We start from the raw sequence: 15915 nt of genomic DNA on the forward strand, positions 1-15915 counted from the left end.
CAGGTTGTTCTTATAACTGAGCTCTCTGCTTCCTATCTGCACCCAGCATGTAACAGGGCAGGCTGAGTCTTCTTCTTGGCTCACATTGCCATGACTGGAGCCCCAGCTACTGGCCCTCCCTATGATAAACCTTACCTTTAGACACCAGCCAAAGCAATCCCTCTTCCCTTTCTTTTTTTCATGTATTCTGTTAAAATAACAAGAAAATTACAATAAATAATTCGGAAATTAATTTTAAATTAAGGAATTTTTAGTATACTCTAAAATATATTAACATTATTAGCCTTTTATAACAGAACCCTGAATAATATCTTTTCTTGGTTCTTAGATCGGGTCTTGCTTTTTACCTTCTGATTGTCAGTCCCAGGTTTCTTGTAAAATTCCGAGTTTTTTTGCTTTAGTAAAATATACTTGAGATTAGTATTTCCTTTTGTTTGTTTAGGTTGTTTTCACGACAACTTACTATAGCTTTGGCTGTTCTGGAACTCACTGTGTACATAAGGCTTTGAAATCACACAGATTCACCTATTATCTCTGCCTCCAAGTACTGGGATCAAAAGTGTGAGCCCTCTATGCCCACCTAAGAGTTGTGTGATTTTTGCCTATCTTCACTTTCCCAGTGTCAGTTAGATCTGTAAGAGTCTGCACATGGTAGGCTAGGATTCATACATTGGTAAAGCTACACAAGGAGAAGGAAATGCAGTTAGGGCTATGGAACCAAGTCTCAGCACTGATGTAACAGGAGTGAGATCAGAATTTAGAGCCTCCAATGCCGCTTTTATTAGTCTCACTCTAACGCATCAGTTGGGTTATGATGATTTTTGGCCTCATAAATATATTCTAAGATAAAATAGCATTTTAAAAGAAATCCATTTATAAACTAAAGTAATTCTTCTTCATTTATTACTATTATTTTCATAAGCAAAGAGAAGCCATTAGAAACTTTAGATTAGCTATTTAAATAGTTGGTAACACTATTGTCTTAGTTAGGATTTTACTGCCGTGAACAGACACCATGATCAAGGCAACTCTTATGAAAACAACGTTTAGTTGGGGCTGGCTTACAGGTTCAGAGGCTCAGTCCATTATCATCCAGGTGGGAGCAGGGCAGCTTCTAGGCAGGCATGGTACAGGCAGAGCTGAGAGTTTGAAGGCCTCTAGTGGAAGACTGACTTCCAGACAGCTAAGGTGAGGGTCTTAAGCCCACACCCACAGTGACACACCTACTCCAACAAGGCCACACCTCCTGATAGTACCACTCCCTGGGTCAAGCATATACAAAGCATCACAACTGTTTATATTGAAATATATAAATAGTTCTTTTGGAGTGGGTTTCTTATTTTCAATGTACAGACTTTGAAAACTTTGGTTTTTTTTTTTTTTTTGGTTTGTTTGGTTTTTTTTTCTTTTTTCTTTCTTTTTTTTTTTTTTTTTTTTTTTTTTTTTTTTTTTTTTGTGTGTGTGTGTGTAGGCACATGAAGCAACACTGGAAGCCAGAGCCAGCCCAGAGATGAGTGACCGAATACAGCAATTGGAGAGAGAGATTGCCAGGTACAAAGATGAATCCAGCAAGGCCCAAACAGAAGTTGACCGTCTCTTGGAAATCTTGAAAGAGGTGGAAAATGAGAAGAATGACAAAGATAAGAAGATAGCTGAGTTGGAAAGGTAAGGAAGGGAGCTAATGGGTGCTCGCCCTGGCAGGAAAGTTCAAGCATGTTTTACAACTTTTGGGGAAGTGTTTCCAATAGTATGCACAGTTGAACGAGGTTCTTCCTTGCCCTGCAAACATGTCTATAGGCTAATCTGATAGAGGTCATTCTTCAGTCTAGATTCCCTCTTACCAGGTAATTCTAGTTTGTGTCACATTTGGAAAAAAAAGAGAACCAAGCAGCATTCCCCTGGAAACTGAATACTATAACTAAAAGTGTGTCTTCTGCACTTGGCATGCTAGTTTCCATGTAGACCCATAAATAATAGACTTTTCCATAGCTTTTCTGCCAGCTCACATCTAGTGTCTCTCCTGGTCATTCTCCTGGCCCTACTCTTTCCCTACTCCTTCTACTCTGCGGTCTCCCCAAGTCCTAGCCCTGGGTCTGCTCTCCAGCTCTGCCCACCTAAGGCTGTGAAAGCCAGTCTGGGTCTGCTGTGGAATATGACTCGAAAGTGGATGATGTCTTGTCCAACAAGTGACCTGCTCAGCCTACACCTGAGTGGTTTATCCAGAAGATCAATTTTAGGTTATGGACCATGTATTAGGATTTAGCTTCCTGGATCTTTTGTGTCTGACCTCAGAGGCAAGTTCCCATATCCTAGCACATGTCCATATTCGCTTACTGTGCCGTCTTCTTCAGTAGAATTCACAGTGAAAGCAATCTCTGTTTCTCAGCTACACAGAGCTCAAGTTCAGTTGAGCCCAGCAAATGCCTGACATCTTAAGGCTCTAGGGGCACACACATTAGAGTGCAGAGAGTCCTAAGTTTAAAATTGGCTTCCCTTGCTGACTGCAGGTGGTTTTTACTACCTACCCATCCTAGGCCTCAAGGAAAAGTGCTGAAGCCACCTTATAGTGACATCGTGGAGGAAATGAGCTGGTGTGCACCAATACTGGTAGTTGGCTGTTGGGCATGATTTTTGTTTTGTTTCCAGAGTTAGGTGATCCCAGCCTGGCCTTAGAGCAAAAAAAAGGGATAACAGCAAATTTGTATTCTTTTCAAGTAAAAGTCCAAAGAAGGGTAGAAGAGAAGGCCCTGTTCCAAAGAAAATTCTGAGGAACTCAAACTATGGGGTAAAGAAAAGTATTGTTTCTCATAATTGTCAAGAAATCCAAACATTGGAAAATGGCTGAATGGGCCATTAGCAAGTGATGCTAGATGCTGTATTCAAAGGAGTCTGTACCAAGGAGGATGCTTATGACAGAAAATGCACTGAGCGTAGATGACAGCTCCTCAGAGGTCTCCCAGGTCTGGCGGTGATAGGGGCCAGGGCAGCCATCGGTGACACAGTGAGTGTTGTCTTGGCTTATCATGGGCAGGTGTTCAAATATGAGCAGACAACATGACACCTGCATGCTGACCTGCAGGATGAAGTAGAGGAGATAGAAATATAACAGCTTCTTTTCCTGGTTCAGGAAGGATATCTGCTGTGCTGGTCTGGGCTTCCTGGTTGCCTCCATGGAGCCCGTTCCATTTCCCTGTGTTCTCTGTTTCCTGCTTGGGCTTCACCTTGACCTCAAGGTGCTTATGCCAGATCTGAGCCATGAAGAATTCCATGAGGAATTATGGAGGTTATGAAGATGAAGTAGAAATAGCACCACATTTCTAAAATAGGAATGGTAAACAATTGTTTAAAACACTCCATAGGACAAGAGTAGATGATATTTCCCTGGCATTTGACATCTTCATAGCTGTGCCATGGCCACTGGGCCACATACATCACCATGCTGTCCACTGAGATTAGTCCTACCACAGCGTCTGCCCAGGATAGTGGCCAGATTTGTTACTCACTACAGAGTACAGCACAGGGATGACTCTGTCATCAGTGCAGACTCCGTATCTTCTGACTCTAGAACGCTGATGAACTAGAGCCAGAGCTCTTGACAGCACCCTGAAAAGGAATGCAAAGCAAAGAGAGGTTGGGTAGTCAGTCAGAGCAGTTGCTACATAGTCTGACCACGTCCCTGAAGCCCAGTGCCTGAGTTTCAAGTCACTCAGCAACTCTTGGATCTTGCCACCTCAAATCCCTTCCACTGTCAGTCACCGCCTTCCCATGTTGTAGTTCCCATCTCTCCAGTCAGCTTAGGCCTCTGCCGTGTAACAATTATAAATGTAGCTCTCATTTTCTTGCTAGAGCACTTAAGGCTAGGACTCCAACTTTCCCCATGTTTACAAGTCCATATTATCCAGGATGGTGCATCAACATGGTGTAAACCTAATCACATTAAAAATTCCCATTGTGTCTGTCTATTCTAGGTTTATTGTGGAAATCTTTATACATTCTCCCTTTGTCAGAAAATTGCACAAGACTAAGGAAAAAAATAACATACCCTTGTCTTTCTTGCTGCTAAGCGTGCAGGACACATGACGTACGTTCACTCTGTTCTGTGTGTAGCTCTTTAGACAGCTGCCCCCACAAGTTTATAGCAATAAGAACTGCAGTGGCAGTTCATGAACCATAGGTTAGTGTGAGCTTTGTGCTAATGGGCTAGGTCACCATCAGTGCGTTCTTTTTCAGAAGATAATTTGCATATTTGTGTTTGTGTGTGTGTCTGTCTGTCTCATGCGTGTATGTATTTGGGGCGGGAGGGGGGCGTGTGTGCTTTGTTACTACAGGTCCAGCCCAGGCCCTCACACATGCTAGATAATACTATCCCCCCGCTCTTCACTGCCTAGCCTCTGGAGTGCTAGAATTATAGGAATATGCTGTGTCCTGCTTTATCTTATGCATAGTCTTTATATGATGGTGACCAATCATTTGAAGCTTATGCTACTTAATAGGTGCTTTGAGTTTTTTATTGTGGTAAAATATCCCTAGTATAAACTCTATTGTTGAACTACTTTTGTGGCATTAAGTACAAAACCATCAGCCCCACTCATCTAACAAATAATTTTATATTCACATTTGAAACTCTATACCCATAAAACATTAGCTGTCCTTCCTCCTTGAAGGTTACCATTTTGCTTTGTAATATTCAAATTCCACTTAAGAGTCTGTATATGTTTACTGTGTGAGCATTACCACCCTTTGTCAGCTGATGCTGGAGCAGTTCATGCACCAGCAGCAGGAATGGTGGCCTTCAGAGTGAGCTGGCAGGCATGGGTCTAGCTGGTGGGCCTGGCAAAGGGATAGATGATCAGGAAGGACCAAAAGAGTAGATGGGGACAAGGGAGTATGAATATGAACACTTAGGGCCAACACTGTGTACCAGGCTCTTTTCTATAAGATGACAATTATGGAACAGCCATATTTATTCTTGTGTTTTAGTTAAGAAAACTTAGATCTTAATTTCTGTTCAAAAGACTTCTAAACTAATTTATTAGCAGTGACATTGTTCTGCTGCTGGGCCACATCTCAGAATCTCTGTACCTGTTTTTCCACAGTCGTGTAGCTAGTGTAGCTTTGCTGGGAACCTTTCACCTAGACCATCACCTACCACTCTGCCAACCACTTTGGAAATTCTCAAAAAGAAATTGCCCTTTGGCTTGTAATCTTTGAGGGCTCTACTAATCAGCAGAATGCAGGCCCAGAGAAGTCTACAGATTAAGCCTCCTTGATTGAGAAGGAACCTGCTGTCAAGATTTGGCCAGGGCTCTGAATTCAGTTCTCTCTGGATCTGTCTCTTTCTTCAGTTTGTGCCTATATTTTCAGTAGTGCGAACTTGGGAATGATAATCAGTAGGGTCACCAAGCTTTATTATCAGCTCCCTTCCCATCCTTTTAAGTTCTTCAGCCTCTAGATTGTGCATTTATGTGTGTGTGTCCACAGAGTGCACATTTGAGTATGTATTTGCATATGCTCATTGGGAACCAGAGGTCAGCCCCGGATGTCATTCAGCAATGAGGTCACTTACTTGGCCTAGAATTCACTGATTAGGCTTGGCTGGCTGCCAGTGAGTCCCAGAGATCTGCCTGTCACTGCTGATATAATGCTGGGGTTACAAGAATGTCTTAATATCCTTGGCCTTTTTTGTATTGTGAATTCTGAGAATTGAACTCAGGTTTTCATGTTTTCACAGCAAGCATTTTGCTGAGTTATCTGCCTGTCCCAACCTCTTTTCTCTACATTCTTCTTACTGCCTTCTTTAAAACTGAAAATACAGAAAGTACTAGCCAAGACCCTTGTTTTCTTTCCAAATCCACGGGCCCATTTTTACTGATCATTACCTCTCGGTTGTGACAGTGGTGGGAAGGCTCTGCCCTTCCCTTTAGAAAGTGAACTCCAGATTGTCTTAGATACGTTGTCTGTTATTTAGCATTCCCATGAGGCCCCACTTCAGTTCCTCAGCTAGAACCCTACCCTAATTAGCATGGAAGCAATCTCCTGCCTACTGTGGCCCCAACTCTCTGAGTACTTCACAGTGAAGCTTCTTGAAAGAATCGACTGTTGTCTTAGTCACTGTTCTGTTGCTGTGAAGAAACACCATGACAACAACAACTCTTAGGGCTGGCTTTGAGTCTAGAGGTTAACCCATTATCACCATGGCAGGAAGCTTGGTGGCGTGCAGGCGGAGGTGGAGAGGAAGCTGAGAGTTCTACATCTAGGTCTGCAGGGATCAGGCAGAGAGAGGAGGCACAGAGCCTAGCTTAAGCTTCTGAACCTTCAAAGCCCACACCCGGTGACACACTTCCAACAAGCCCACATCCTCTGAGTCTGTGAGCGCCATTTTCATTCAAACCAGCACAACTGTTTATCCTACTTGTCTCCATCTCCCTGCTTCTAACCCTCTTTTAGGTTCGTCACCCTTTTGAGGTCAGAACCCATATTTCTGTTACACGAACGGTGTCAGACAATGAGGTGCCTAATTCCTTGGTCAGGTTTTTTGTTTGTATTAAAAGTTTCTTGCCTGACCTTCATGCCTAGTTAGGCTTCCAATAATTCTACTAGATGAGATTTACTATCTATATTTCCTTACCCAGTACTTTAAAATGTATAGATCATACTTCTGCAATCTTCTTGGAGCTATAGTTCTAAACAGACAAGAAGCACGTGGCTCAGCTTGACTCAAAATGCAGTTTCAAAGGAGTGATGACATACATCATTTCCGCAAAAGGTTGAAATGTTGTTTATTTCTAAATCCTGAGTGAACGACATAAAGCAGAGCGGGAGTTTGACTGAATTTATTGCTTCAACTTCTTTCTGAGGAAGTTGCTTGCTTTTGTCCCTTTTGGTTCCATTCTTTCATTTAATAGGAGAGCAAATGATATGGATTCACAGACTAGTCCATTTATCATCTCTGTTTACATTTGTTGATCATCTTTCCAAAGTCCCCACTTTGGAATTTGTAATGGTTCTTTGCTTTGTGGATGTCTTGATTTTTTTTTTCCCCTTAAAATGAAAGTTTCAGTATAATTAATATTAATTAAACTATAGTTTAATGTGTAGATGTTTAGTCCTGAAATGTGCTCAAGAGGTGTACATGCAAAAATTTAAATATATGCTTATTAATTAAGTTATGTATGTATGTGTGTTTATGTGTGCATGCGAGTGCTCCTGGAAGCTCAAGGGCTTTAGATCCCTTGGAAGTGGAGTCAGTTATAGGAGGTTGTGAGCCACCTGACTTGGTACTGGAAACCGAACCCAGGATTTCTGCAAGGGCAACAAATACTTTTAACTACTGAGTTACCTTTCCTGAGTTATATTTTGATGCTCCGGTGAAATAATGATTCATGATGAATATAATAGGTAAAAAAATGATTTTATTGATTCAAAGTTAAGAAGGAATGTGCTCTAATTTTTATCATGTCTTTTTGAAAGGCTGGCATCTTTAGATGTTAATGTTACATTACTGATCCTAAATGATTCTGACCTTTTGTATCATAAGCAACAATAGTAAAAGTCCATTAGGAACTGTTATGTGTCTGTGGGTTGACCAATATTTGACTTTAACCCATGTATTTGACACTGTTTGATATATGTATCAAAGGTATAAATATAAAGGTATATTGAATCCCTAAAATGTACCTTAGTGCCAAGTGTGCCTAAATGAGGTTGGCGTTTTTGTCCTTAGCACATGTGGAAGTCATAGGTCATCCTCCTTTTTACTCTCTAATAATTTTAGTTTTTTGAGACCAGGAAAGTCTTTCATCAAGCCTTGGCAAGGGTGGCCAGCCGATGACTTGCCTGTTTCTCTTCTCAAACAGTAGGGTTACAGATGTGTGCCAGCATTTTTAGCTTTTACAAGGTTGCTAGTGACGCGAGTTCAGACCCTCATGCTTGTGCTCTTTACCCACGGAGTCATCTCCCAAGCACCCACCTTCTTTATTTGAGTCTAGGTCTCTTCGAAGCCCCCACAGGTTTTGAACTCTTGATCTTTCTGCCTCAGAATTACAGGTGTGGACACCTGGCTTCTATGTCTGTTTTCATTTCTTTTTCTTTTATAAGGGAGATAAGTATTATCCTTACTTTTTAAATCCTATATGACCTTAAACTTTGGCTCTAAGTGTATATTGAATTAGACTTGTTTAGTAAAGCATAATTTTTTTAGTTGGATATTTTATTTACTTACATTTCAAATGTTATCCCCTTTCCCAGTATCCCCTCTGGAACCCCCTATCCCATCCTCCCTCCCCCTGCTTCTATGAGGCTGCTCCCCTATTCACCCACCCACTCCCACCTCCCCGCCCTGGCATTTCCCTACACTGGGAGCATCAAGCCTTCCCAGGACCAAGGGCCTCTCCTCCCACTAATGTCTGACAATGCCATCCTGTGCTACATATGCATGTGGGTTTCTCCATGTGTACTCTTTGGTTGGTGGTTTAGTCTCTGGGAGCTCTGGGGTGTCTGGTTGGTTGATATTGTTGTTCTTCCTATGGGGTTGCAAACCCCTTCAGCTCCTTCAGTCTTTCCTCTAACTCCTCTATTGGGGACCCCGTGCTCAGGCCAGTGGTTGGCTGGGAGGATCCACATCTGTATTTCTCAGGTTCTGGCAGAGCCTCTCAGGAGACAGCTATATCAGGCTCCTGTCAGCAAGCACTTCTTGGCATCAGCAATAATAACTGGGTTTGGTCCCCAGGTGGGGCAGTCTCTGGATGGCCTTTCCTTCAGTCTCTGCTCCACTCGTTGCCCATGTATTTTATACTCCTCCTGTATTTTGCTCCCCCTTTTAAGAATGACTGAAGCATCCACATTTTGGTCTTCCTTCTTCTTGAGCTTCATGTGGCCTGGGAATTGTATCATGGGTATTCTGAGTTTTTGGGCTAATATCTACTTATCATTGAGTGCATACCATGTGTGTTCTTTTGTGACTGGGTTACCTCACTCAGGATGATATTTTCTTGTTCCATCCATTTGCCTAAGAATTTCATGAAGCATTGTTTTTAATAGCCGAGTAGTACTCCATTGTATAAATAAATGTACTACATTTTCTGTATTCATTCCTCTGTTGAGGGACTTCTGTGTTTCTAGCTTCTGGCTATTATAAATAAGGCTGCTATGAACATAGTGGAGCATGTGTCCTTGTTAGATGTTGGAGCATCTTTTGGGTATATGCCCAGGAATGGTATAGCTGGGTTCTCAGGTAGAACTATATCCAATTTTCTGAGGAATCTCCAGACTGATTTCCAGAATGGTCATACTAGCTTGTAATCCCACCGACAATGGAGGAGTGTTCCTCTTTCTCCATATCCTCATTTTTTTTAAATTTAAGAACAAACTAAATTCCATTTATTTATTTATTTGTAAGGTGTGAAGGTAAAGTGTAGTTCGCCATGGCAGGGAGCAAAGGTAACGTGAGAGGTTGCTCACGTTGCATTGGCATTTAGGAAGCTGATAGAAATAAAGATCGATGCTTTCTTTTCCATTTAAAAAACATCCTTCCTTCCTTCCTGTCTCTCAGCTTTTTCTTTTCTTTTTTTCAGTCTGCAACTCTACCCTATGGATAGATCTTCCCTTTTCAGCTAAACCTCTCCTCAAAACATGGCTGTAAATCAAATCACATTAACAATAAAGTTTAATTATCATATATCTACTCCCTTTAAATATATATTTAAAATCAGAACATTTCATCTCTGTTCTTCAAAGGCTCATGGATATCTCAGAATGCTAGATATCTTCAGTTTATCTGTACTGATGACCAATCGCACTAGTTCTAATATTGCTCAGAAGCCCTATGTCCAAGGGCAAGGGAGCTCAGTGGGTAAAGCACTTGCTGCCAAGCATGGCAACCAGAGTGTGAGCCCCAGGTAGACGGAGAGACTTCTTCCAGTTGTCTTCCTGTCCCCGTACATGTGCGCGCGCACACACATACACACACACAGACACAAATATTTATTTATTTTTTTTTCTTTTTCTTTTTTTTTCCGGAGCTGGGGACCGAACCCAGGGCCTTGTGCTTCCTAGGCAAGTGCTCTACCACTGAGCTAAATCCCCAGCCCCCACAAATATTTATTAATGAACCAAAACAAACACCTAACTATAAAGCCTCTTGAACATAATATGGGAAGATGGACTAAAGTAGCATTGAAACCCATTTGCACAAACACCATATCTTACAGTTCTGTTGGTTGCTGGCTTGTGATGGAGTCATTTGGACTCCTACTGCCTTGGGTAGCCCCACCCTTTAGCGCTCTCTCCCTCTGTTCCTTCCTCTGTCCATCCCTTCCTCCCTCTCTCTCTCCCTTCTCCCTCCCCTTCTCCCTCTCCCTCTTGCTTACTCCCTGTCCCTGTCCCTCTCCCTCTCCCTCTCCCTCTCCGTCTCCCTCTGCTTCTCCCTCTGCCTCTCCCTCTCCCTCTCTCCCTCAGACCAACTCCACTCTTTGCCTATAACTTTCCTCCATATAAGTCTCACAAACCTGGCATCTTAGACGTCCTGGAGTCTCCATTCATACTCTTCCTACCTGTATAGCTTTCTTCTTTGGCTTTAAGGTTCTTTTGCAGTCAATCCAACTCTGCTGTGTACTGTCGATCCAAGTGTTTCTCGGGCATCTTAGTTCAAGCCTCTAGGACGCCACCACACTTGAATTTTGTGAGTCTGGAAGCTACACGGACAGTGATGCCAAGTTCTGCTGCACAGACCATGTGTAGCTCATCCATGGTTCTAATGCTTCTGTGTTTTGGCAGCTGAGCCTGGGAAACCATTTCCCTAGGTAGCGGCTATTCAGTCCCTTTATTTCCACTCTCCATTCAGTCTTGTCTTTCAAGTGAATGCATTTTTGCAAGCTCTGGAGCCTTAGATAGTGAGATGTTGTCTTCAGGGAACCTTTCTTATTCAAGCGTGAATGTGAGGTTCTTCCTTAGTTACATTAATCATTTTAATAATCACACCTATTTCCTCTACTTTCATTTTGTCTGTAACTTTGAACTCACTTACGTTTCTTTCTTGCCTAAGTGCATTTATTTAAGAAATATATTTCCATGTATTTCTGCTCTGTTTTACTATAAATCTGAGGAAGAGAAATCAATCTGTATGTTATATGATCTTGAGATTTCTTCTGCCAAACAGCTTAGTCCATTACTTTTGAATTCACCCTCACTTAAGTTTATATGACATGGTGGAACAGAAGAAAAAAACTTGCCAGAGTATGAGGGGGCTAAAGCCCACTCTGTGATAGTCTTAATTTCCCTCTGAAACCTTTCTACCAGGCCTTTACTGTCTGCATTTCTGTTGGCATCTGGGTCTTCCAAACTCTTACCAGAATGGCCCATTAGTCTTGGCGTACGCTCTGGGACCTCTCTAGCATCCTGCTTCAAACTCTTCCACATTACTTTCACAAATCAGTTCCAAATGCTAAACACCACATGGTCAAGTTTATTACATCAACAGTCCCACTCCTTGGTAGCAATTTGCTGTATTAGTTACTTAGTTGTGGTAACCAGATTTCTTGCAAGAAGCAATTTAAAGGAAGAAGGATTTATTTTGGCTCATGGTTTGAGAGTGCAGTTCATCATGTTGGGAAGGATTGTGGTGGAAATGAGGCCATTGGTTCCAGTGTGTCCACAGTTAGGGGGCAGAGAGAGACGGATGCTCTGCTTTTGATTCTTAAAGTAAAAATCAGGTCATGAAAACAATCATGGTGACATTGGGCATCATAAATCTTAACTGCCAAGGAGGTAGTCACTGCTTTCCCTTACACTGACTACTTTTCAGAAAACGAGACCTGCCTATCATAAAAGGGAGCAATGACTCACAGAACAGTTGTGCTGTGGAGCACTGCTCAATATGGCTGCTTTGCAGGTCTTAATGCTGGACAATATTGGAAATGAAAAGTTTTAAATAGAGCCATTCTTTTTCTAAAATATTTATTTATTTATTTTATGTATATGAGTTCTATAGCTGCCTTCATGCACACCAGAAGGGGGCATCAGATCTCATTACAGATGGTTGTGAGTCACCAAGTGGTTGCTGGGAACAAACTCAGGACCTCTGGAAGAATAGTAGGTGCTCTTAACCACGGAGCCATCTCTCTGGCCCCAAAACAGAGCCATTGTTGTCCATCGTTGTTAGATTGTTTTATTCAGGGAATTTAGCAGATTTGGATTGATTATTATCAGTTTTCATTAAGAAAAAATTGACTTTGAGATAATTATTTCAAATTCTTTTAAGGATATTAGTTTTATAATCTAAGAAGAACAGAAGCTGTCAGTGTTGTTTTTGTTTTTTATCTTTCCCCTTTTGGATTAGTTGAGTTCTCTTCACGAAATAGGGTGGTGAGGGTGGTGAGGGAGTAAATAGTCTTAAGGAGGAGTGTGAAAAACTCGGCGGACTGAATGCTGATGTCCAGCGTGAAACCTCTAATGCCAGTTCCAGAGACGGCTCAGCTGGTAAAGGTACTTGACACCAAGCCTGATAACCTGAGCTTGGTCCTCAGAAGCCCACATGGTGCAGTCAGAGTACAGGCTCCTACAAGTTGTCATGTGACTTCCATACACATGCCTACACATATACATGCAAAATGATTACATGAATTTATAACCCAAACCACAGCTAATGCCCGTTTTAGCTTTAAATGAGAGAATTGACAACATACATCCTTTTTTTTAAAAAAAAAAAAAAAGAAATTTGCTTTGTTCTCCCCAAGAAATGGTTAATGTTGGACAAACATTTAAAAAGAATTTTATCAAAGTATTAAATTCTAATAGGGAACATATCTGTTGTGATCTCAAATTCTCATTTTTAGCAGCTGTGAAGAATCTGCATGATCCTGTCCTCTTCATGTGTTATGCCTTTCCCTATTCTTGAATGTTAACATTTTTAAGTATTGTCCTCATTAATTCTTTCTAACTTTCTCTTTCACGTTTTCTTCCTGGATTTGCTGTTTTCTTCAGTCTCACCTCAAGGTCAGTATGCTTGCTATAAAACAGAGAATTTAATTGAGGTTCATTTACTAACGTTATTTTCTATTCTAATAGGGACTAAAATAATAGAATGTATTCCAGGAGAGTGATGCCTAGATCTAGTTCTGAGAATACAAAATGGCAAGAGAGTAAGCTTTGCATAGCAGTGAACGGAAGCTTTTGTTCTTTGGAAGATAGTGAGAATATTCAGAATGCATGCCTGAGTGGGCTTTTACTGAAAGGACTGAGGATGTAAAGAGTCACCAGGGGATAGCACAGGAGAGCGTGTTCTCATCTTGGTAGCACTTTATTAGCAATGTTGTGGTTAAGAACTTAAGCAGTGTTAAAGGAACAATAATAAGGTAAATTGAAGTATAAAATTATGATAGAGTTAAAATTATAAGCTTGCTTATGTCATATACATTACCTAGCAATTTTCTTATCAGAATAATGAAGTGATATGTAGTTCCTGTTTATGAAAGCGCCCATCTCTTGATATTGAGTGGCTAGAGGTAGGCAGGGGAGGTTGTTTTCTCATGGAGAAGTAGGCACAAAGAAAATGATTGCCCCAGGTCCAGGCAGCTGAGTGACGATGTTTAGCTGTGATGTTCTGTTTTAGGTGTGCTTTTCCAGACAGGGCATTTAAGGAGGTAACCCACATTGGTTTTACATTTCTGATCTTCCTGTCTCTTTATGTTATATGAACTCCAGATTGAAAAGTGGCCCCAGATTATTTGGGTTTTCCTAGACTTCTCATGTGTAGGTTTGCTCTATAAGATTGGATGGCGCTCAGATGTAAAGATTAAACGAGTTGCACTGAGTAGCACTAGAGCACAGGGACCCAGGGAAAATGGCCTTGTTTTCATGGCACTTTTTTCACAAGACTCCATTCTCGGACTGAAAATGAACCCAGCTGCTTTTTGTTTCACTTTAATATTGATTTGTTGTCAGCTTCCTCACTGCTGTCTGCTTCTGTCTACTGTTAGTAGCAGTGATCATTAACAGAAGGAAGACTACCCATTCATGGGGGAAATAAACTTGTAAAAACCTTCCCAACTCTTTACATAAAACATCAGAAAATAGAAAGACAAAAACAGCATGGAAAAGCAAGCTCGTAGGAACCTCCCAGAGCCTGCAGTTCCTCAGTAACTGAAACTAAAGATGAAGAAATAGTGGGAATTCCAAAGAATTCACAATACCACGTCTAGAAATTTAAAGACGATTCCAAAAACAAAAGAATGAGATAAGGAAATACATTTGGGATCTATAAGAAAACCAATGGTATGGGTGAGAAATTGAAAAACTTAGTGAGAAAATTTTCAGAAAAGAGAATGGAAAAAAAAAACTAAATAAAAAATGGAGTGGAAAGCTTCACCAGCATCCAGTGTCACCGTGAGGGGAAACATCAGCACCAGAAGACACAGTTGGAGAAAAGTGCATTTAGACAAAGCAGCCAGGAACTTTGGGCCATGAATAAGAAAGCAACCAAGGGAATCTATTCAGTAGAAAAGGAAACTGAGAAAAAAAAATTTGAGGCATAGAATAAACATTCAATTAAATCAAATCAGAAAATTTCTACATTGAGGGAAAAATAGGGATGTAGGAGAGATATTTAGAAGTTGAGGTAGACGCGATCAGAAGGACAGCGTGCCAGGAGATGCCCTAGTTAAAATGTGCAAACTGCAGAGCAAGGCAGCTATGGAACGCTCCCAGAGAAAGGCACAGTTCATGTGCATAGACAAACTCACTGCAGTAACTTCAGAGTTCCCAACAGAAACCCTAAAAGCTAGGAAGGCATAGAACTCTATCCTTTAAATCCTGAAAATAATTGTCAGACTAGATTATTAAATTTGTTGAATACATTGATGGAGAAATAAAGACTTTTCAAGATGAGTAGAAATGAAAGCAATTACTATTAACGAAAACCAGCACTACAGAAAGCACTTAGAGGCACTCCATACACAGGAGGAAGGAAGGGGAGGGAGCCAGTCGCAGCTCTAGAGTATAGCAGTAAATAAGTCTCATGAGGACTAGAGTAGCAAACAAGAACTAGAGCATAGTCAAACATACCCATCTAGGTAAGTCAGTACTCACCCAAGGTAAGCCAAGGAAAAAGAAACGCTTTTCCTCGTGCTCTGCTGGCAAGTTTTACGTCAGCTTGACATAAATTAGAGGCTTTTGGGAAGAGGGACTCTCATTTGAAGAAATGCCACCACCTGATTAGCCTACGCGTGGGGCATTTTCTTGATTGATGAAGGAGGGCAAAGCTTATTGTGGCTCGTGCATCTCTTAGACGGGTGGTTCTGGATGCTGTAAGAAAGGAGTCAGAGCAAGCCTTAAAGAGCCAGCCAGGAAGCAGCACCCTTCCACGATTTACATGATCTTGGCTTCTGTTTCTGCCTCCAGGTGTCTGCCCTGTTTCTTAGTGATAGCCGGTTACTTAGACATAGAGATGAAGTGAGCAATTCCCCCACGTTGTTTTTGGTCTTAGTGTTTATCATGAAGCAGAAACTAAAATACCAACCAAGAAAATAATCATCAAAAGTACAGAAGCCATTTTAGTAGTATCCTAAATGTTAATGCTCCCAGTTTCACAGAGAAGACTGGAAACCAATTGAGTGAATGAGACTTCAAGAGCCAGGCACTAGAGATGCTTCAGCAGTTAAGATGTCTGCCTCTCCTGCAGACGGCTCGGGTCCATTCCTAGCACTGGTGTGTGCTGGTTTACAATTTTACATAATTCCAGTTCCAGGGATTTGATAATGGTATCTGGGCTCTGCATACACTTAACACTTATGTGCTGTACATACATAAATGAATGTAAAACCCATATACATAAAATATAAATAAAATTTAACTCCCCTCTCCTTAATATAAAGAAATTAAAATCAAGCCCTTCGTTGTTTACAAGAGGTAGATCTTATTGGC

General features: G+C 41.3%; 1 protein-coding gene across 8 annotated transcripts in view; it reads left to right on the forward strand.

Annotated features, from left to right (window-relative positions):
- Erc1 (ELKS/RAB6-interacting/CAST family member 1) overlaps window positions 1-15915 on the forward strand; it is a 286731-nt gene that overhangs the window by 107548 nt on the left and 163268 nt on the right. For 5 of the 8 annotated variants that reach the window (XM_032905794.1, XM_032905787.1, XM_032905789.1 and 2 more), the window contains 2 exons: window positions 1472-1665; window positions 12979-12990. In XM_032905794.1, the coding sequence (XP_032761685.1) occupies window positions 1472-1665; window positions 12979-12990 (206 nt within the window). The remainder of the gene's footprint in view (window positions 1-1471; window positions 1666-12978; window positions 12991-15915) is intronic. The other 3 variants (XM_032905788.1, XM_032905790.1, XM_032905793.1) reach the window with 1 other exon arrangement.

The sequence above is a fragment of the Rattus rattus genome, chromosome 6 (assembly GCF_011064425.1).
Source record: "Rattus rattus isolate New Zealand chromosome 6, Rrattus_CSIRO_v1, whole genome shotgun sequence".
Lineage (NCBI taxonomy): Eukaryota > Metazoa > Chordata > Mammalia > Rodentia > Muridae > Rattus > Rattus rattus.